Source organism: Pristis pectinata, chromosome 25 (assembly GCF_009764475.1).
Source record: "Pristis pectinata isolate sPriPec2 chromosome 25, sPriPec2.1.pri, whole genome shotgun sequence".
NCBI classification, from domain to species: Eukaryota; Metazoa; Chordata; class Chondrichthyes; order Rhinopristiformes; family Pristidae; genus Pristis; species Pristis pectinata.
Genome location: NC_067429.1, coordinates 27,015,556 through 27,039,116, shown reverse-complemented (window position 1 = coordinate 27,039,116; position 23,561 = coordinate 27,015,556). Strand labels below are relative to the sequence as shown.

Here is a 23,561-nt window from a genome sequence, read left to right as displayed (position 1 = left end):
TGATGCAGCTCAGGTTGAGAACTGATTTTCACTTAAGGAAGTAGTTTTATTTAACACTTTGACCTACTCCCACAGACAAGGTGTGTTAATTTAAGGAATATTCCTCATTAAACCCAACACAAGGTTCAGAAATGGAAAAAATAAATTTGATTGCTATTAGATGTAATGGAAACAGGTGCCCAGTGATGTTTTAAGGCAGATTAAAATTGTTTCTTTCCTCCATTTTTCCTAACGCAGCTGTTTCCTACAAATCTCTCAACAATTTTGACTCAGTAAAATGTCCCAAGGTAATTCAGAAAGAGAAATTAACACAGAGCCAAAGAAGGACAAATTAAAGCAAATTAAGGATCAAGATGAAATTAGTGATCAAGAAGTTCGGTCTTAAGGAAAGTCTTAGAGAAAGAGAAATGGTCTGAGAGGTTCAGGGCCTGGACAGCTGATGACACCAACATCAGTCATGGAATGAAATGTGTCACAGATGGAAAAAAAAGGGCCAGAACTGGAGGTCTGTAGAGGGTTGTACAAATGGAGAAGATTACCAAGGCAGGGGCTGGATCATGGAGGTATTTGAGCACAACAAGTGTCATATTATTGGAAGATTGAGTAAGGAATTATACTGTTAGCTGTAAGTGTACCATTTTGTACGTGTTGTACTGCATCACCCACTGGTGTACTATAATACATACTTTGAATACCCATTGTGTTGTATCATATGGCATGATGCCTGGACGAATAAATAATGTTGTGAGCCATAGATGTTAATGTAAATAACTGTGTTCTGGAAAACAAAAAGATGTGACATGGTGGGAGCAGTTAAGTAAGTAAAAGAAAGAAGAATCTATATTACACGAGCTAGATGAGTGCCAACTTTCAAAGAGAAATTAACACTGGCTTGTAAGGATTTCCTGGACAGAATTGTAAGATGGCTGTGACATCTGAAAATGCTGAATAGCCAAAGAGCCAGTCCCCAAATCAATGCTGGGAAAGGGAAACGGCTTTGATGAAGTGAGACAACAGAAAGAAAAGAATGAAATTCAGACCTAAAGAAGGTTATTCAGCAGGATCTGAAGATTCTATGAACTCAATCTGCAAGTTTAACCACTGGGAGAAGGTGTGCAGATTGAGAGTGAGAACATATCAAGAAGATGGAGCAGTGAGGGTGAGAAAACCAATACAAGAGAATCCAAACCAGGACATCCACATCATGGGAAGCTAGCAGGGAGCTCAGGGACACACGAGATACTGGAACCATAAATCTGTAAGGAGTGACAGGATGTGGCAGTTACCTGAGAAGTAGAACTCACACTTTCATTCAATTCAGAGAATAGATTAGAAAAAAATACCAGTAGTGATGTAGGAGTGCGTAGCAACATTGTACCACTGTTAATAAAATATCACTGTGGAAAACCTGAAGAAGCAGCATACTCAAAAGAAGGTATCTTAAAATAAAACAATGTCACATCAACAACATATGGAGGAGTTAAAATTCGACAATTTAGAATGACCTAAACACACGTTTCTAAATTTGCTGATGACACAAAACTGTGGGATTGTGGGTTGTGAGGAGGTTGCAAAGAAGTTTCAAGGCAATTTAGATACTTAGAGGGTGTGGGTAAGTACACGGCAGATGCAGTGTAATATAGATAAAGCAAAGTTATCTCCTTTAGTAGGAAAAACAGAAAGGCAGAGTATTATTTAAATGCAGATAGTTTGGGAAGTGTTGATGTACAGAGGTATCTGGGTGTCCTGGTACACCAGTTACTAAAAGCAAACATGCAGGTACAACAAGCAGTTAAGAAGACAAATGATATGTTGGCCTTTATTGCAGTAAGTTTTAAGTATAGGTGCAAAGGAAGTCTTATAACAATTGTACAGTGCACTTGGTGAGGCCATAGCTGTAATATAATGTGCAGTTTTGGACATTAATATATATTGTGAATAACTGGGGCCCTCACACTGATCCCTGCGGTAGCCCTCTAGTCATTGCCCGTCACTTGGAAAAGGACTTGTTTATTCCTACTCCTTGTTTCTTATTGGCCAACCAGTTCTCCATATCAGCCCCTTGCTCCCGGTCCCATGTGCTTTAATTTTCCATGTTAATCTCTTATTAGGACCTTATTGAAAGTTTTCTAAAAGACCAAATACACTACATCTACTGGTTCCCCATCATCTATTCTGAGAGTTACATCCTCAGAAAAATTCTGGTAGATTGATTGAATTGATTAAGCATGATTTCTCTTTCACAAATCCATGCTGACTTTATCTGATCATGTTCCTCTTCTGCAAGTGTTCTGCAGACCGTCTTTTATAATAGGTTCTGGTGTGTTCTCCGCCCCTGATGTCAGGCCAACTGCTCTATAGTTTTCTGTTTTCTCTCTATCCCCTTTTTTGAATATTGGGGCTACATTAGCTAACTTGTACTGATTATCCCACTGAGTCTTTGAAGCTTGCACTCATTTTTACTGGGCTGCAATGTGGACATACACTTTGCAATGTAAAAAAATCATTGGCTGCTAAATAAATAAAGACAGTCAGTAAACTGATGCAGTTCTTTTGACACACATTGAAGTGCTTAGTCTTTGCGTGTGATAAATCTGATATTGAATATCTGTGCTTTGGTGTTTTCTTGGCTCCCCTTTTCTCGAGCTTCCCTCTCTAACAGTTTGCCTGGCTCAGAGGTTCAGTAAGTCATCTGGTCTCAGTATTGGAAGAATGTGGAAAACGAGACCATGCCCCATATCTTGGGATCCATCCATCAGTGAAGGCAGCCATTGATGAGGAAACTTGCCTTCGTGCTCAATGCACCAACGCAGCCTTTGGCCGACTGAGGAAATGGGAGTTTGAAGATCAAGACCTCAAATCCAGCTCAAAACTCTTGGTCTACTGGGCAGCAGAGACCTGACCCTCTTGTGGACTTCTGACAGTGGGTACCTCGTAACACTGGGGGTGTACTGCCGATGCACTCTGCAAAATCGTCCAAATCCACGGGCAGGATAAATGAACCAGGGTCATCTCCCTGGCCAATAGCTCCAGCCTTAAGGCCCTAGTTCCACTCAGTTGGCCCTGATGGACACCTGGAGCTCCATCACAGCAAGAGATTACCAAGCAGACCAAGGACCTGATTGAAGGATGTTCTCACTGCCTCCTTGTTGCTTTACCTAAAGTCTCCATGCTCAATGCCCCCTCATTGCTCCACTTGCTTTTCCTAGCTTTATGTGGGTGTCTGTATACGTGCCTGAATGGTGACGTACTGTGGGGACAGGTCAGTAGAGGACATTTATTTAACAGGTGTTAAGCCCATTCCCTCATTCCTTTGGTTTGCATACTGCAGTGTGATGATTTGGTTCTGGAGAGAAGGTAATGCAGCAGGTTGACCAGTTTTCCAGTGGTCCTGTAGATGAGCTCCACTCCAGTGGAAAGCTTGCTGGACGTGAGGTGTAGCATCGTGGCAAGAAAAATCGAGAAAAGTGTGAGGGTGCTGTTGCGCCTTTGCTTGGCCCCAGTTTGCATTGACAACCTGTACTGTACACCAGTGTTATCCAATGACAAACCTGTCTCCAATGGTACTGTACCCCATTGTCACACAGTGACAGGCATGTGAATAGTGCCTGTGGGTGTAGAGTAGAATATGGCCCTGGAACCAGATTCAGGCCTAGAAGATCTGACTGGGCCAGAATTACTCCTAAGGTATCTCATTCCCTTTGTTAGCCCAGTGAGAAGGCCTGGCACTGGGTGGGTCTCAGAGACCAGGCAGACAGCAGAGTGGAGTCCTACCTTGGGTGTGCAGGCATAGTACTTTTTCTGGTCCCATGCATCCCTGCCCAATTGTGTCAAAGACTGTTCCTTTGAAGGAGTTGGCAGTGACCTGTGGATTTCAGCCCCATCCATGGCTTCCATTGGTTTTATGGGAAAATTGGCTCCCTGGACCAAACAGATAGCCAGTTTTCCTTTCAGAATAATCAAAATACTGCAGATGCTGGATATTTGACATAAAAGCAAAAAATGCTGGAAACACTCAGCTGGTCAGGCAGCATCTGTGGAGAGTTCATATTTCAAGCTGAGGACCCATCATCAGACATGAAACATCACCTCTCTCCACAGATGCTCCCTGACCCGCTGCTTGTTTCCAGCATTTTCTGTTTCTGTTTCCCTTTTAGATACACGATTATTGGCAACTCGTTGGCCAGGGAGGATAGTGTGGCGAGTCAAGTGGAACAGCGGCAAGTCAAGTGCTTGGGTGGATCCATCTCACAGGATGGTCAAGGCCCCCAGGACATGTATTATGTTTAGCTCAATCTGGTTTAAAAAGAGATTGTGGCTTAACATTGGGAACAAACAGACCAAATGTTTGTAGAGTTCCTGCTTCAACAAATCAACAAAATGCTCCTGGGAGTCAGAAGGCTCATCTTCCAATGCACACATGGCATATTGCTGACTTTGTTTTCACCATTCAGTTCCTGCTAAGAGCACTTGATATCACAATTTCCCCAAGCCCTGATATTGATCATATGTGAAGTATGTTCTCACAGGATCACACTACCTTATCACGCAGTGTGGGCAGACGTCTCCTTTTCTATTTGTTCTTAGGATGTGAGCGACATTTATTGCTTGTCTTCTAAGGGTCCCTTTAAAAGAATTGTCCTGGTTAATCTGATTGGCCAAAGCTGAAGACCAATCACATTGTCCGGTTGCGAGATGGGTAGACCAGAGTGAAAAATGTTCCCTTCATTGGAGGTTGTCAATAAATCAGATGGTTTTACAATGATCTGGCAGTTTGCATGATTACCTTTTCTGGCTTCTGCCAACAAAGATAGAGCAGTTCCAGTGTGTACTCTCTGGAGTTTAGAAAAATGAGAAGGGGTCTTAATGAAAGATATAGAATGGGCTTAATAGGGTAGATACTATAAAACTGTTTCGCCTTGTGGGGGAATCTAGAATGGGGGAGGGATGGTGTCTTAGGGGGGGTCACCACGGCAGAGGAGAAGAGGAATTTCTACTCTCAGATTTGTGAACCTTTGGAATTCTCCACCCAGGCAGCTATGGATGTTTCGTCATCAAGTGTACTCAAGTCTGAGTTGTTAGATCTTTGGACTGTAGGTGAATCAAGAGCTGCTGGGATTGGGAAAAGGTGGAGTGGGGCCAATGAACAAATCACAATCTTCATAGAATTGAGGGGACACTTAAGGGGACATATGGCCAACTTCTGCCCTTATTTCTTACATTCTGATATGAATAGCAATCATTACTTAACCAATTACATAAATTGAATCCCAAAGTCATGTGGGATGTTAGGATGATTGGTCACTGTAAATTATCCCTGGTGATGGAATCTGGGGCAATTGATTGGAATGAGGGGAGAACAAAATGGGATTGCTGTAGGATTTGTGTGATATGGGTGGTAGATGATTGTATTGGTGGGCCGAAGGCCCTGTTTCTGTGTTGTATGACTCTATGAAATTACTCTGGAGGTTTTTGTACATATGAAAGCTGGCTACAGGTCTGTAATCATTGGTGTAAACTCTGAGAGCTCATCAATGTCTCTGCTATACCTTGTGCAGAAAGTTGAGGAAAACAGAAAAAGCAAAGGATCGCAACATCTTGGTGCTTCCTTGCCCTTGGATTACACCTTATCTGACTGTTGGGGGTACAAATGCAGTAGCTCGTTTACTGCTGCTGCTGAGTTTTTGCATTTGTTCTCTAGCTTGTTCGAGGATCATAGTCTTGGCAGTGTGGAGGAGCAGAGGGATCTGGGGGTTCATATTCACAGTTCATTGAAAGTTGCCTCACAGGTGGAAAGAGCAGTTAAGAAGGTCAATGGGATGTTGGCTTTCATAAATCGCGGGATTGAGTTTAAGAGCCGCAAGGTGATGATGCAGCGTTACAAAACTCTAGTTAGGCCACACTTAGAGTACTGTGTTCAGTTCTGGTCGCCTCATTATAGCAAGGATGTGGAAGCGTTGGAGAGGGTGCAGAGGAGATTTACCAGGATGCTGCCTGGATTAGAGAGTATTGAATATGAGGAGAGGCTTAAGGTGCTAGGGCTTTATTCACTGGAAAGGAGGAGGATGAGAGGAGACATGATAGAGGTATAGAAAATACTGAGAGGAATAGATAGAGTAGACAGTCAGCACCTTCTTCCCAGGGCACCAATGCTCAAGACGAGAGGGCATGGCTTTAAGGTTATGGGTGGGAGGTTCAGGGGAGATTTTTCACCCAGAGAGTGGTTGGTGCATGGAATGTGCTGCCTGGGGTGGTGGTGGAGGCAGATACATTGAACAGGTTCAAGAGCTTGTTGGATAGGCATATGGAGGAGTGTGGGATGGGGGGATATGCGGGAGGAAGGGGTTAGGTAGTGTGAGGGTGGTTTGATGGACGGCACAACATGGTGGACCGAAGGGCCTGTTTTGTGCTGTATGGTTCTATGGTTCTTGGATGGAAGAGGTGTTTAAAAATAAAAGCACTGTTTAGAAAAGAAGTACAATTTGAACCTTTACTGGAAGGAAGTTTTGTAGAATAGAGAGCCAGCCCTTATGATCCATTTATGCCTTTATGGTGATTTGGTGTTTACGTCCCAGGCTTCCCCAGATCTGCTGTATGATTTGGGACCCAAGTGGACCATCCACAAACCCTGCCCACCCCTCACCACCCTCTCTAAATTAGCATCTAAGTTTTCTTTCTTTTGGGAGTCCCAAACAGGCAAGCATTACACGGCTTTAACATCACAAATACCCAAATGAGAAAAAAAAAACAACCAGTAAAAGTTCAAATTGTATTATTTCTCTAAACAGCACTTTTATCCTTAAGCACTTAGGTTGTCCAATACTTTTGAGTGAGCATCAATACCTTTCATCCATTTCAACTTAAATTGAAATGGATGTCGTGACTTGAGTTACAAGCTAGAGTTTGTTACCTGCTAACCAAGTCCATCAACTGTGTCTTTGCCCTTCATTTATCTCATTATTTTACTCCTACAGTCAGTCCCATTTGGAGTTGCCTTCTTAGTCTCTTTTGTGGCAGAAAGAGGACGTCCTACATGTTCTTCCTGCTCAATTCCATCTTCCTACTCTCAACAGATACAAATTCATTGGCTTAGTCTTACTCTGTTTCCTTCATTGGACTGTAATACACATTTTTGTCACTTTACCTTTCAATGTGCAACATCTTTTTAATTTTTCCCCGATGTTTGTGGTGTCCTTATATTGGTTTCCCACTTTAAGCAGGCTCTCTAATCCCAAACACAGCGGGCTGTTTACCCACCATATCTTGAGACTTCACCATATGAAGAATACAGGGAAGAATTCATAATGCTCCATGTTTCAGCCTGTGTAAAAAAAATTATAACTTGAGTTACAAATGTACTTATGCTGCATTAATTTAAAAGAATCACCACGTGACAGTACTTTAAGGAATGCTTTTATTTGATGAAAGCACTAAATTTCTTTTCTAGTGTGGAACATATTAAGCATTTGTGAAAATAAAGTAATTTATTGAATAGCCTATCAAGGCTACACTGGGACAAAACTTCTCAGAAATACTAATTTACAAATCAAAATTGCATATCAAATAAAATTGCACCATAAACTTTGATTTAAGCAAAACATCATGAAACTTTTGATGACCAAAGATTATGCTCCTGATATTGTAATTATCCATATTTGATTTAATTTGAATTCTGAATATTACATTTCTAAATATAAAGCTGATTTATACATGATACATCAGTGATTAAATACACCATTTTATTACAATTGGTAGTATCTAAGACACCAATAACAAAAGATCTCAGGTGCATGTTCCAATGACCTGACTTCTTAACTATAAAGGCACTTGAACAACTGTTTGTGTTGCTGGCACAATTTATTGCATATCTGGTGTTCTTTTAACCAACCCACCTGTTCTCATGAATATAGTTGTTAAGGGGAAATCGGATGTTAGATCTAAAACCAACATGCTTAGATACCTGCCCATCACCAAACCTGATATGTGGGCACGTGGCTGTGATGGAGAGTGGAGGCGGGAAAATACAAAATGTTGAGCTAATTTTTTTCCTTGCAGCCAGTGGCACTGCAACTCCCCTCCATCATAACATGTATCACTGAGAGGTCCCTTGTAACCTCCTCAGCTCCTGCATTGTAATAAAAAAATAGGAATGTTATTTGCTTTGTCAATGTCTGATACCCTTACAGTCTTTTGGGTGGTGAAAACTTTCAAAATAAATTGTTTACAAGCTTTGTTACCAGGCTGCAGAAGTGGAAATAGTAGAATTTGATTCGTCAATTATTGGAGATACCAGCAAGCATAAAATCTATCAGAATAAGGCAACTGTTCATTAGTGTAAATAAAATTTTAAAAATCACCAGCTCAACCTCCAGCAGAGGACATCAAACATGAGCTCTGAAAAGCAAAAAAAATCCTTCAGAGGTTGTAAAAGCCTTGACCATTCCATACAATATTGCGGGTTATTGAAAATGGATCAAGCATTTAGTGCAAGCTCAATAAATAATAATCAAGGATTGGCTAATGACAAGCAGGTGTCAGTGTGTGCAATATACACCCATATCTTTGGTCATTATTTCTTTTATTGGAACATAGCTGAGCATTAATTAGTAACAATGTTTACAGATTTGCCAAGATTGTTCTGTGGAAAAATAATAAAATCCATGATCTCCTTTCCGATGAGTGGCTTGAACCAAACTTCCCAAAAATGGCTATTGATCAGAGTGAACCTTCTGGACGATTCACTTCACGAAAGATATAATAGTTCTCTGATCTTACAGGACAGCATATGCCAAATGTGGCTTAACATATCTGGTGTCAACTATACATAAACTACATAATAACAGACTAGAGATTCAGAAATCTAATTCCTATTCACCTTCCTATTATTAAAAAAATTAGTGCAGTTGAGTCTATTTAAGTGAACATTTTTTGCTCAAAGGAATGGGGTTCCTTTAATAATCAGCTGAACTACAGTGAAGTTTTCCGTTACTTTTAAATTATAATATAAGGCATACTGTCCAGCAGTTCCAGTCACTGATCTGAATCAGATGGGGTTACTGATTAGACAATGAGCCTATTGCATGGCTTAGTGTGTGGTGATTGACGACAGGGTAAAGGACCAGCGAATGAGTAGTCACAGCTTAAACCTGCCCACTTTCACAATAAATTGAAAAATGTAGTAGAAAATAGCAATGAGAGGAAGTTATATCATTGAAGCCTTTGACCTGCAGGAGGGAAGTGGTTTAAATGCACTTGTGAAATTTCAACAATTTAAGATTAAACTTAAGCTGTGCATAAGGTTCTTTATGCACCAGCTGCCATCATTTTTAAAGGACTGTGTGTTTTCTGGGCTGCAAGATTCCAGAAGGAATGAATGAGTAATTTGCATTACTGCACTGTTTTCCACATTCCAGGATAGACCTAAACTGTTAATAGCCAATGAAATGCATCCTTTTTTAAGCAAATGTAAACCCCAGTTTTTACACAGCAAGGTCCAACAAACATCATAAACGACGATTTGATCCGTTTTTGATGCTATTAATTGAGGATTTAATATTGGCCAGTAAATAAGTGAACCACCATCTGCCCTTCATTGAATCTCTTCCATTTTCAGAATGCAGTAGAAAGGACCTTGATTTACTCTTTCATCTGAAAGATCATACCTCCAACTCCTCCAATGAATTTGAATCCTGGAGTAGGACACGATTTTCTAACTCAGGAAGAGAGTTCTACTACAGATGAAGTTGGCACTGCAGGAATCCATGAGCAAATTTTACAGCTAACCATGCTGCTGGTCAAGTTAAATGACCTTGAAGGGGATGCAATTCAGCTCTATTCCCCAGACATGATCTGCAGTAAGACTTAAAAGCTTTTGTTTTACTTTCAGTCCTTGCCTGACTCTTAGCATTTTCACCTGGAACTTCCTTTGATTTTCTTCTGATCTCCCCCTGCAACTTTCACACCAAACCCTCAATAAACAGCACGAATTACTGTTATTTTTCTGGAGATTTCTGCCAATCATCCGGGCAGAGATTGGGAAACCCTGCAGGAATTTGACCCGCTTCCTTTATCTACTATGCTACAGACAATATTCCACAACTAGTGGAACATGCATGTTTACTTGCTGTGTGGCAGACATTATTCCATAATCAGGGAACAGTACACAACAAGAATAATTATCACTGCTATTTCCCTGCAGGCTTTTGACATGTGAGGACAATTTTGAGACAAATTTGAGACAAATTGTTCACTTTGCAGGAGTCAACTGAACAAACAAATCACAGAACCCAAAATCTCCCTTTGTATGTATGTAGAACTATGGTAAGCATCTAAACTAGTCATGCCTTATCCCTGTTACCGACCAATAGAGATATAGCACTGGAAAATGGAGACCTACTGGACAAGGCAAATTTGCTTTGCATTGTGAGTATTTACGCTGAATTAGGATTGCATAAATGCAAATCTGCCATGGTACACTGGCTAACTGGAAATTTCAGTCCTCCTGTGCTCTTATGATTGCTACCTTATCAACTAGAGAGGCACTGAAGTTAATGGGGCCAGGGTATATTAGTGGGAAGGGGAAAAATGTGATCAGTCCCTATTACCACCTAGCAGCCAGCTACAGGTGGCAATGAACTTAGCCTGTGTCCAGACTCTGTGTATGCCCATTCAACAGCAGAGGCACTGGTCTGGAGAGTTAAAGGAAGAGGAATTAAAACAGAGAAACAAACTGTCCCCCATAAGAGGATTTAAAAAGATAATGTCAAATCTTGTGATAAAATGAATTCTGGCTATGAATATAGGTTAATGGTTGAAAGTCTCACTTCATCAGCAAGCAGGATGTGCTACTGTTAGCAGATGCTATGGTGAGAAACAGCACATTCATCAGCATATGAACTGAAAAAGCCAGCACAATGCTTAAAAAAATGTGTAAATATATTTGTGTATATTGCAGTGTTGGGGTAGGGGTGGCAAAACACAAGCCTGACAGTCAATAAAACCAAGATTGGCTCTAAGTTTGACTGAAACTTATACAGTGTGACTGACATGACACAACCTCTTTAAAACTAGATTCAAAACAAAGAAAAAAGACCTTGCAAGTTCAAGCTTTTTGCATATTTAGCATATAGTATACGAAAAAGGTAGGCCATATGGCATGTCGTCAAACTGTACTGTGGCCCACAGATTTGCAGATATCATATCAAAATTGCAACAGTCTCTGTCTGGCCTCACATCATAAAATCAGAAAGATAAGATGATCAGAAATTTGAACCTAAATTGATGGAATATTAAATGGACATCTGAATCAAGATGGTTATCTCAAGAATAGTTCATTTTATAATGGTGTGTGAGTTTATAGACTTAAAATAATTAAGCATTTTCATATGGAAGAATCTGTTCCCTCTCTTTCTCCATTATTAAAATCGTGTTAAATTTTTTAAATAAAAAAATAAATAGCGAGTGCAAAAGTCCATAACCCTGAAAAAGTAGACCAGAGCCTGCTGTGCATGATTGTCATAATTAAAGAGATCGAGGTAAGACTTATGATAGACAAAAGAGAAAAAGCCAATTTCAGCTGTTAGCAGGTCAAGGAGTGTCACAGGAGTATTAGATGCAACAAAGAGGTTAATGCAGATCAGTCAGAAGAGGCATGTCAATTGGAAAATATTTCTGCAGCATGAATGTTTATATTGCTAAATGTGAACTAGACACGCCTCTTTTCCCATCGCTAATGTTGAATTCCTCCAGGTGAATTTGAAGGGCATTCTGGCCTTGTGCCGAATAAGACTAGAAAAGGCATTTGTTAGTTTCCAGGCCAGGAAAGGACGAATCCTGATCGTGTCTTGGTGAAGTCAGGCTGTGACTGGTTGATTTTGGTCTCCACAATGATGGTGTACTTCTTGCCATGCATGAAACACTGAACAGGATCACACGCCTTCACCTGGAAGTGCCTTTTCTCACTAGAAATGGAAGAGAAAAATTTTTATCAAAATGCCTGTCTTAGATGTTTCCAAGATATATTTGGATATTGAATAAATATTATCGTTAATATTAAAACATTTATGTTGTTTGAAACATAAATGAGCATGCAAAGGAAAAACTAGTACCATTACAATAAACTGAGTCAGAACCAACACATTCAATCCTATTTGGTGTGACAATTTTTGATGACAACAAACTGTTGTCATAGGTATTCACCCTCAAAACCAGCTAAACAACTTGGCAAGTTTTCAGAGTTTCCAAGCTAAACTGCTTATTGTTCTAAATACATATTTCTAAAGTCTTTAGCTTTGGTTTTATTAAAATGGATAACAACACATAAAATTTTCCACCAACATTTCTACAACAAACAGCTGCATGGTCAAGGATGGTGAAGCTTTAATGCATTGTCTTTTGAGGTTTTTTTTAATTGCAATGGCATTAGGACAAACAGACGAGCACATTTTATTTAAAATTACAATCAGCAGTGAATAAATGGAAATTAGCTTGCATAATTGCCGCCTTGCAAAGCAACGCATGATAGTCCCTCAGGGATTAATTAATTAGGCACATCTTCAAGTAAAAAGGTTGAAATCCTGTTATAAAATGGTACCTGACAATGGCACTGTGGGAGTTTGAACATCTCAAGGCAAAAGAGAGATTGGTTTCTACTGCAGGATTAAGACAGCATTGCTTGGGTATATCAGATACTTGCAGGACATGTTTGCTATTATTTAACATTGACTCCATTTAATATTTATCCTGGAGCAGAGAGGGGGAACATACAAAAAACACACCAACCAGTTTATAATCATGAACTTCATTTGAATGTTGTAAAGAGCCTTTGTAAATTTTCAAATGTGGTTTGGTATTAAAAGCAAAACAAGAGTACTCATAAAATTTAGAAAACTTCCAACTTCTGACTATTAACTCAAATTCTACTGGATCTTGATAACACCCAGGTGTTGAATGATTGGATACCATCAGTGCTACACTAAGACTGCTTCAAACAAGGTTTACTTTCTGTGGTATCTTTAAAGTTTTCCAGTTGAAGCTCATCTTGCATAACTTGTTCCATCTTCAAAAATCCACAGCATCACCCAGGTGATAAACAATCTATTGGGCCCAAGTGAACAAGACTACAAGTCAGGCAAAATATCTTTTTTCTCTTTGGTCCAAGCAACTACCATCATGTTTCACCATTAAGCATCGATTACCAGCAGGCCATGTACCCAGTGTGTTGCTATGTCGTTTCTTCAAGCAAATTGCAACAATGATGACACAAAATATGTATCTAATGATGTAATACTCAAACAATATCCACATTTCCACTGCATGGAAAGAGCTATTGAAGTCACTTTAAAAAATTACAACCACCTAGCAAAAAAAATCACAAAATTATCAACTAACTGCATAATTCTTTACCCTCCATATATCCAGAACTAAACAGTTCCATATATTTTATACATCTCAGCGTACAAACCAACCAGGCTGAAAGGATAAACAACAACTTACACTGGCCAACTACATTACCATTGTTTCAGCTTTAAAATTCACAACATACTGGCCCTGGTTCAAGGCCTTTCTCACATTCAGCAATAAAAGGACAATTGCTTCCAGGTTTCAAAGAAAAATTGCCAAAAGCAGAACTTTATTGAACAGTTGATGAAAAACTGTAGGCATGTAGGCATTGAAAACTGAAACAATTGCCAGTATAATCTTCAATTTTCCTAAAAGATATATCCATCTTATGGTCATATATAGTCTCTTAGCTCACTCATTCACAGATATTTGGGCTTTTATTTTCTTCTTCTTTGCTGTGTAATTGCAGCCAGAAGAAGCCCAAGATTATTGAGCTAGTATTAGAAATAGAAGAGATTTCAGTGATTCTGGGACAGGGACCGAATGAAGACGAGAAATTATCTTTTTTTGTAAAATAAAGACACAAGCACAAATTCAGTCAGTAAATGTTAGAACAGTTACAACTTCTTCTGCATAATTTTACAGAAATAAACAATGACTGCTGACAACATTGTGGAGATTTAACTGGAACAGTTATTGTGTCCAAACTAAATGAACAATTAAAATGACATGCCTCCTTTCTTTGCATCTTGTATTAATTTTCTCCAATGATTCTAATTCAGCCATCATATTCTAGAACATAATGTTTCCTCCAGTCTGGGTCGTTCAATATTCAACTAAAACATTAATGACGTAGAAAATAAGCACAGTCAGTTTGCCATTTTTACATGGGCAATGGTGATGCCTTGTTCAAATTTTATCTGATAATGCTCCTGCCAGACAGCTTACGTACCTCCAGACAGCTTACGTACCTAGGTACTGAAGATCAGCTGGTTGAGTGGTGTTGCAACAACAACCTCGCACTCAACGTCAGCAAGACCAAGGAATTGATTCAGCAACTTTCACCACTTCAGGAAGTCCCAATGTATTTTACGGTCAATGAAGTGATTTAGAAATATAGTGTAATATAGAAAGTACAGCTTCCAATTTGTATACAACAAGCTCCCGGAAGCCACAATGCTTTAATGACCGTTAGTCAGTGTTTTAGTAATGTTAGTGATAGGATGAATGTTGGGAAGGACAGCAGTGAGAAATCCATGGTTCTGATCAGAACTTGAGAGGGCAGAATGAGGACTTGGTTTAATACCTCATCTGGAAGAGGCGATCTCCAGAAATCTGGCATTTCCTCAGGACTGTACTAGAGTACCTGCCTGAACTTTGGACTCTAGAATGGGACTTCCGTAAAACTCAAAACTGCAGCCTCTAAGACATAGCTAACACAGATGCTTTAAGCATTGAAGGATTGGCAGAGATGAAAATATCCCAGTATTGAAGATTTCAGGAGAGGATGAGTTGCATGGGAGGAGGCAGAGTGAAATTAGCAATTCAGTTGCAATTAGTGTAGAATTGAGATAACTCTGTGATGCATATTCATGCTCAAATAAAGCCTGGATCACGACAATCCAAGTTCACTTTAAATTTGTCCGTTATGTACAACAGAAAGATGAGCTTTTCATAGCATCAGTGTAGACTAAATTCAAAGCTTGGTTTGGCAAGTTAAGGACCAGTTTCTAAGCCAGCTTTCCTCCTATGTCAGTGTCCAGGCAATAGGAGGTTTGACTGTTTCTGAGCAAAACTGCTTGCAGTTAACTCCTTTCATAAAATGACCAGACCAAAATAAAGAACACTAATGTCACTGTGAATGATAAAAGCAGACTTAAGTATCACACTTAACTGAAATTTGGAAACATGATTATTTATTTTGTATACAGCAGTCCTCAGAGTGTGAGCTTTAGTAAGTGAACTGTCTTCGCTGAAGGAGAAGTGACAGTGAGTAGAATTGTGGGACTCTGTGGAGATGCTAAACACTGGCCCTTGGCTCAGCAGTGTCACATTTTTGTCAGTCAGTAGGTGAGTGTTGAGTCTTTTGAGACTTTTAAATTTCTTTTAAAATTTTATTTACGGCGTGGTAACAGACCCTTCCGGCCCAACGAGTCCGCGCTGCCCATCTTAAACCCAAATTAACCTACCCGTATGTCTTTGCAATGTGGGAGGAAACCGGAGCACCAGGAGGAAACCCACGCAGACACGGGAGAACGTACAAGCTCCTTACAGACAGCGATGGGAATCAAACCCCGATCGCTGGCGCTGTAATAGCGTCGTGCTAACCGCTACGCTACTGTGCCGCCCTTTACATTTGCTCAGGGACAGAATACAGACAGGGGCAGGTTCTGCAACCATTTAGCACGTGATTGGTATTCAGAATCAGGTGGGTATTTCTACTGTTTTTAGTACTGCAGTCCACAAGACAAAATAAAGTAAAGGTGTTATATTATGGTCAGCAGTATTTGGTATAGAATAAGGTCCCCAGGATGATAAGTTTTCTTTAATTAAGGGGGTTAATTAAGGAGCTTAATTTATGGGTACTTCATGGCAGGGCAGTTAAAATCTGTGGAATGCTTATTTTGCACAACGTGGGAAGCTAGGGACACTTCTAATGTCCGTGATGGCCACGTGTGCAGGAAGTACATCCAGCTTCAGCTACTGGCTAACTGCATTTTGGAGTTGGAGTTATGAGTGAATTCACTGTGGAGCATCTGCACTATTGAGATGTATGTGGATATTATGTTTAGTGAGGAGTCAGACTGCAGGTGAAGACTGCACAGATGGGAAGGAAATGGGTGAGTGGAGGATGGCAGATAGTGCAGGACTCCCCTGTGCCCATCCTCCTCTCCAACAGATAAACTGTTTTGGATATTTTTGGGGAAGATGGTTTCTTAGGGGAATGCAGCAAGGGCCAAGTTTGTGGCAGCATGGCTGACTCTGCTGCACAGGATGCGAGGAAAATGAGTGGCAGAGCTATGGTGATGGAGGATTCAAGGCGAAAGGGTAGACATTTCTGCTGCCTCAAATGTAACTCCGTGCGGCATGTTGCTTCTCTGTGTCTAGGGTTAAGAGCAGCTGCAGAGCATCCTGAAGGGGGAGGATGAACAGTTGTGGTACATATCGATATATAGGTAAGAAAAGGGATGAGGTCCTGCAAGATGAATTTAAGGTATTAGGTTAAAAAGCAGGACCTCTAAAGTAGTGATCTCAGGATTACTTCTAGTGCCATATCCTAGTAAGTATAGGAACAGAATAGACCAGGCATGTGCATGGTTGGAGAGACGGAGTAGGAGGGAGGGATTTGGATTCCTGCAGCAATGGAACCAGTTCTGAGGAAGGTGGGACATGTACAAGGAAAACTGATTCTGCTCAGGCAGGACAGAGGCTGACAGTGGGGGTGTTTTCTAGGGTTGTTGAGATTGTAAACTAAAATGGCAGGGAACAGAGGAAGAGGAAGCTAGGATATAAAGTCCTTTGAAGGTGAGAAGCAAAAGTGGACATTCAGGGTGGAAAAACAAACAGGGCCACTGCATTGCTCAGGGGATTACGAATATTAGCAAGTCAAGCGTCAAGGCTATGTGTCTTAATCAGGGAGCATTTGCAATAAGGTGCATGAATTAATTTTGCAAATAGATCATAAATGGGTTTGATATGATTGGGATTATGGAATGATGGCTTCAGTGAGACTAAGGATGGGAACTGAAAATTCAGAGATATTCAATACATGCAAAATGGAACAGGTGGGGTACTGTTAAAGAGGAGATTAATATAATAGTGAGCAAGGTTATTAGCTCAGATGATGCAATGTCTGTATGGGTAAAGATTAGAAATACCAAGGGTCAGAAAACATTAGTAGGAGTGGTATACCCCTGAAACAGTATTGGTGATGTTAGGGATGGCATTAACAAGATATTAGAGACATGTGCAATAAGAGTATAACTGTGATAATGGGTGATTTTAATCTATACATAGATTGGGATAACTAAATTAGTAACAATACAGTGGAGGAGGAATCACTGGAGTGTTTAGGAGTTGGTTTTCTGAACCAATACACTGAGGATCCAACTGGAGAACAAACCATCAGAGACTGAACTGTGTAATGAAAGAGCATTAATTAGCAATCTTGTGCAAGGCCACTTGGGGAGGAACAACCATAACACACTAAAATTCCTCATGAAGTTGAGTGTCATGATAGTTTCTGAAACTACAGTCCTGAAACTAAATAAAGAAGCTACTATGGTATGGGGTGAGAGTTGACTAAGATAGATTGGGAAATATGATTTATGTGGTAGACATTGGATTAGCAATGTCAATATATAATGGGTGCTGGATGAGCTGCAACAATTGTTCACTTCTTCATGAAACAAAAATGAAACTTGAAGGGTAGCTCAGTTCACTAACAAGAGATATTACAGACAGTATTACATCCAAGGAAGAGACATGTAGATTGGTCTAAAAAGCAGCAAAACTAAGGACTGGGATCAATTTAGAATGTTAAAAATGAGGACCAAGAGGTTAATTAAGAGGGAGAGGTTAATTAAGAGTGAAACAGAGTGTGAGAGTAAACCTGCAATGAACAGTAAATTGATTGTAAACAATTCTTTAGATATGCTAAGAGAAGAAGATTGATGAAGACAAATGGAGGCCCCTTAGAGTTAGAAACAGAACTTATACTGGGGAACAAAGAAATAGCAGGCCAATGTAACTAGTACTCTAAATCTATCGTCACAAAGGAGGAACAGAAATAAACTCCCAAAAATTTTAGGGAACCTAGAATCTAGCGAGAGGGAGGAATTGAAGGATGTCTGTAATGGTAAGGAAATGGTGTGTGGGAAATTAATGGGACTGAAGGTTGATAAATCCCCACAGCCCAATTACCTGCATCCCAAAATACATGAGAAAATGATCCTACAACCAATGCGTGTATTGGAGGCACATCATTTGTAAAACAGTGACAGGATCAGTCAAAATCAGTATCAATTTATGACTTATACTTGCCAAATTTGCTGGAATTTTGAGGATGCAACTAAATTGAGTAGATTCAGAGAACCAGCGTATGTGGTGTATTTAGGCTTTCAGAAGTATTTTGATAAGGTTATAAGAGATTAATGTGCAGATGGGGTTAGTGCAAATGTACACAAAGTCCTGGTTATCCACAGACTTAGTTCAATGTATCTGTGTTCTTGCAAGGTTTGCCATATGTTACAGGCAAAGTTGGTAAACATCATAATCCTCCAGATCCCTCTCCTGTAGTATTGGTTTTGGTTTATTATTGTCACTCATACCAAGGTACAGTGAAAAACTTCATTACACAGTGCAATTACATTGGGTTAGTACAGAGTGCATTGATGTAGTACAGGTAAAAGCAATAACAGTACAGAATAAAGTGTCACAGCTACAGAGAAAGTGCAGTGCAATAAGGTGCAAGGTCACAACAAGGTAGATCATGAGGTCATAGTCCATCTCATCGTATAAGGGAACCATTCAGTAGTCTTACCACAGTGGGGTAGAAGCTGTCCTTAAGTCTGGTGGTACGTGCCCTCAGGCTCCTGTATCTTCTACTTGATGGAAGAGGAGAGAAGGCAGAGTGACCCAGGTGGGTGGGGTCTTTGATTATTTTATGCTGGCTGTTTCACCAAGACAGTGTGAAGTAAAGACCGAGTCCAAGGAGGGGCGGCTGGTGTCCATGATGCGCTGGGCTGTGTCCACAACTCTCTGCAGTTTCTTGCGGTCCTGGGCAGAGCAGTTGCCATACCAAGCCGTGATGCATCCAGATAGGATGCTTTCTATGGTGCATTGGTAAAAGTTGGTGAGAGTCAAAGGGGACAAAGCGAATTTCTTTCGCCTCCTGAGGAAGTAGAGGTGCTGGTGAGCTTTCTTGGCCGTGGCATCTACGTGATTTGACCAGGACAGGCTGTTGGTGATGTTCACTCCCAGGAACTTGAAGCTCTCAACCCTCTCGACCTCAGCACTGTCGATGTAGACAGGTGCATGTACAGCGCTCCCTTTCCTGAAGTCAATGACCAGCTCTTTTGTTTTGTTGACATTGAGGGAAAGGTTGTTGTCATGACACCATTTCACTAAGCTCTCTATCTCCTTCCTGTACTCCGACTCATAGCTGTTTGAGATATAGCCTACAACGGTGGTATCATCTGTCTGGTCAATCCTGTTTGCCATGAGATGGATTGCATTTGATGTCTCGTTTTGACAAACTGAAACAATAAAGCTAAAACTTACATCGAGGTTGTTATATCCATGGAGGGGTTGACCGCTGTATGTCATTACAGAGTTACTGTCATTGCCAGCAGCCTTAATGGTACCCATGTTTTTTTTTGTTACTCTCAGAAGTTCCTGACCCTATCCCATGCAAACACTGAGGACTTGGTGTACCATCATGGATAGAGAGCTGGTTGGTGGACAGGAAACAAACAGGAGTATTAAGCAGATTCTTTTCCGAGTAGCAGGCAGTGACCTGTGGCGTACTGCAGGGTTCAGTGCTCGCACTCCAGCTATTCACAATGATTTAGAAGAGGAAGTTAATTGCAATATGCTAAGTTTGTGGATGACACTGGGTGGAAGTATGAGCTGCGAGGAGGATGCAGAGAGGGTCCTAAATGATTAGGACCAGTTGAGTGAGAGGGCAAATGAATGGCAGATAATGTGGATAAAGTAAGGTTATCTGCTTTGATGGTAAAAGTAGGAAGACAGATTATGAGCTGAACGGCAAACCATTAGGGGAGGTGCAGTGTCACCTGGGTGTCCTCGTGCACCCGCCAATAAAATTAAACACGCAGGTGAAGCAAGCAAATGGTTTGTTGGCCTTCACAGCAAAAGGATTTGAGCAAAAAATCAAGGATGTCGTAGTACATTTGTACAGGGCCTTGTTGAGACATCTTGAGTATGCGTGCAGTTTTGGTGTCCTTATCTGAGGAGGAAGTTCTGGTATTGAAGGAAGTTCAGTGAAGGTTCAATTGATTGATTCCTGGGATGGCAGGAATTATATATGAAAACAGTTTGGGATGGCTGGGCTTATACTCATCAGAGTTTAGAAGAATGGGAGGAGGCCTCATTGTAACTTATAAATTCCCGATGGGACTGGGCAGACTAGATGCAGGAAAGATGTTCTCAATGGTGAGAAGTCTAGAACCAGAGGTCATAGCCTAAGGATATGGGGTAGACCATTTAAGACTGAGATAAGGAGAAATCTTTTCACCCACAGAGTGGTGAACTGGTAGAATTCTTTACCAGAGAATGAGTTTAAGACCAAATCATTCAATATATTCAAGTTGCTAAATGTGACATTAATGGCTTAAGAGATCTAGGGATATGGGGCACTAGCAGAAACAGCTTATTGAACCTGGACGATCAGCTACAATCATATTGAATGGTGGAGCAAGTTCTATGCTTCAATGTTTCTATACACAGTGCAATTACTTTGCAGGAACTGAAGTCTTACAATGCACCTGTTTTAAATAAAAAGAATTTTTTCCCCAAAAGCTATATCTAGATATTATCTGAGGTGCACATTCAAGCAAGCAGGAGTTTTTTTTTCCATTCTGTGCAATATCCTAAAAGTCTTCTTAGATCTATGTCAGTTTAAGCAGCGGGTGCTTTGCACAAGATTGGTTGTGCAATTAGCTGCTATTATTCTGTTGCAGGGAATCTGTTCCTCAGCTGCTAATAAACATCTGTACTCTACATTATTTAGAATATAGCAGCCCAGGGTTCTGAATCCTGAAAAAAAAATTCCACAGGATCACAAAACAGCTGCCTTAGGTGGATTTACTACCCACTCAACCCCAAGGATTGTGCACCATATGGTAAACAACATCAGACACAATGAGAGCTGGGACCTTTCAATGCACTGTGATCAACAGGATGCATGCTCCTTGCTGTAGTTCTGAGGTCAGCTGGAGGGAAGCAGTTTAAACACTTGGTCTGGTTTGAGTATTTGTATGGTATGGTGTTCTGCTTTCTTCAAACAATAAAGCACTACTGTGTGCATGGAAATGTGTAACCACTGTCATATTCACTGAAGCCCATTTGATTTTTGATTTGTATCTTACCAGGCTGGGTGGAAGTAAGTGATCAGACACACACTACAAAGCAGCAAGGCAGTTGCAATGAAATGCTTTAGTTGCAGAACCATTCTTTGGGCATTAGCTGTTGAACTGAAGTGAATCCAAAACCACTCCAGCCCCAAGCAATCTGCTTTTGTCATAGAGGAATCTTACTGAAGCTTGACAACTGAACCAAAGAGGAATTCAGAAAGCCTACACCACAAATTCTGCACTAAATTTACAACAGTACAGTATAAAATGCTAGTCTGGCAGCAGTGTGCAGAGTTTGTGAAACTACTCCCTAATGCTAACTAGGAACAAATATACTTCTATAAGTGCTGCCCTTTTTCAAGCTCACTTATTGAACCACCTTCTCTGCTGATCCCTTCCTTGTATTAGCATTCTCCTACCTTCTTACAGCACAATTTCTTTGTTGATGCAACAAGCATGATATTGACTGGTCCTGTCTGTGACAGTTTAGAGATGGTCAGTGATGAACATGGAAGTACTTTGCTCAAAAATTGCAGCTAGATACTTTCCAAATGACTATTCTCTGGATCTCCTTTCTTTTTCTGTGGTGAATTTTTGCAGGCATGGTAGTGTAGCGGTTAGCGTAACGCTATTACAGTGCCAGTGATCTAGGTTCAATTCCAGCTGCTGTCTGTAAGGAGTTTGCATGTACTCCCCGTGACTGCGTGGGTTTCCTCCAGGTGCTCTGGTTTCCTCCCACGTTCCAAAGGCGTACAGGTTAGGAAGTTGTGAGCATGCTATATTGGCGCCGGAAGTGTGGCAACACTTGTGGGCTGCCCCCAGAACATTTTACGCAAAAGATGCATTTCACTGTGTGTTTCGATGTACATGTGACTAATAAAGATATCTTATCTCTTACTTAAGCTTTTAACTCTCAACTTGGCTCTGTTACAACTCTGGGATTCTCACTGAAATGTCAAGGTGATCTTTCATACACAGTCATGAAGCTATTGCAACTACAAACTGTTCATAAACACTACCTGGTGCCTCTTATTTATTCATTTTCTGATTTATGGGTGTTGCTTACTTCGCCAGTACTTATTATCCATGCATAACTACCTTTGTGACAGTGGTGGTGAGCCATGTTCCTGAATTCCTGCAGTTCTTCTGGTGAAAGTATTCTCACAATGCTTTTGGCTAGGGAGTATGAGGATTTAGACCAGTGAAAATGAGCAAATGGCAATAAATTTCCAAGTCAAGATGGTGTACAACTTGAAGATCAACCTGTGATAGTGTTTCCCTACACCTGCTGTCCTTGCCCTTCTAGCTGGTAGAGACTACGGGTTTAGGAAGTGCTTCTGAAGTGGTCAAGACAAGAGCCACAGTGCATTTTGTAGCTGGTAAACACTGGTGTGCCAATACTGTGGGGAATCAATGTTTGGTATGGTTGATGGGTGCCAAACAAGTAAGCTGCTTTGTTCTTGATGGTGCCAATCTTTTTATGTTGTTGTTGGAGCTGGCAAGGGAGAAAAAAGAGTGTTCATTTGTGTCCTGAAGATGGTTGAAAGGTTTTGGGGCATCTTATAAGTGTGTTGCTTGCTGTAAGGTGCCCAGTAAGATTTAGTTTTGTAATCATGGTATTTATGTGGCTGAAGTAGCTGAGGTTCTGGTTAAAAATAACTCTTGGGCTATTCAATTATGGCAACGCTATTGAATATTAAGGGTAGGTAGTTGGAGATGTCACTGCCTGGAAATAATGCTACTTGTCACTAATCAGCCCAAATCTGAATGTTGTCCAGGCCATGCAGTATACAGACATGAAGTGCTTTATTTGTTGAAGAGTTGTGAATGGAATTGCACACAGTGCTACCTCCAACCTCTTCTGACCTCATGAAGCAGCTGACAATAGTTGGGCTAAGAATACTGCTCTGAGGAACTCCTACAGTGACATCCTGGGGCTCGGATGTTTGATCTCTGATATACAAATATTTTGTTTTATTTGAGACATGACTCCAGCCATTGGAATACTTCCCCGTTGGCGCTCATTGACTTCACTTCTACTGGAACTTTTCAATGCCACACTGTCAAATGCTGCCTTCATGTCAAGAGCAGTTACTGTAATCTCACTTCTGGAATTGAACTCTT

General features: G+C 40.6%; 1 protein-coding gene across 1 annotated transcript in view; it reads right to left on the bottom strand.

Annotated features, from left to right (window-relative positions):
* Positions 1 to 7,456: 7,456 nt before the first annotated feature.
* myo1d (myosin 1D) overlaps positions 7,457 to 23,561 on the bottom strand; it is a 427,465-nt gene continuing 411,360 nt past the window's right edge. The window contains exon 22 of the mRNA XM_052038938.1: positions 7,457 to 11,960. Within this exon, the coding sequence (XP_051894898.1) occupies positions 11,804 to 11,960 (157 nt within the window). The 3' untranslated portion in view covers positions 7,457 to 11,803. The remainder of the gene's footprint in view (positions 11,961 to 23,561) is intronic.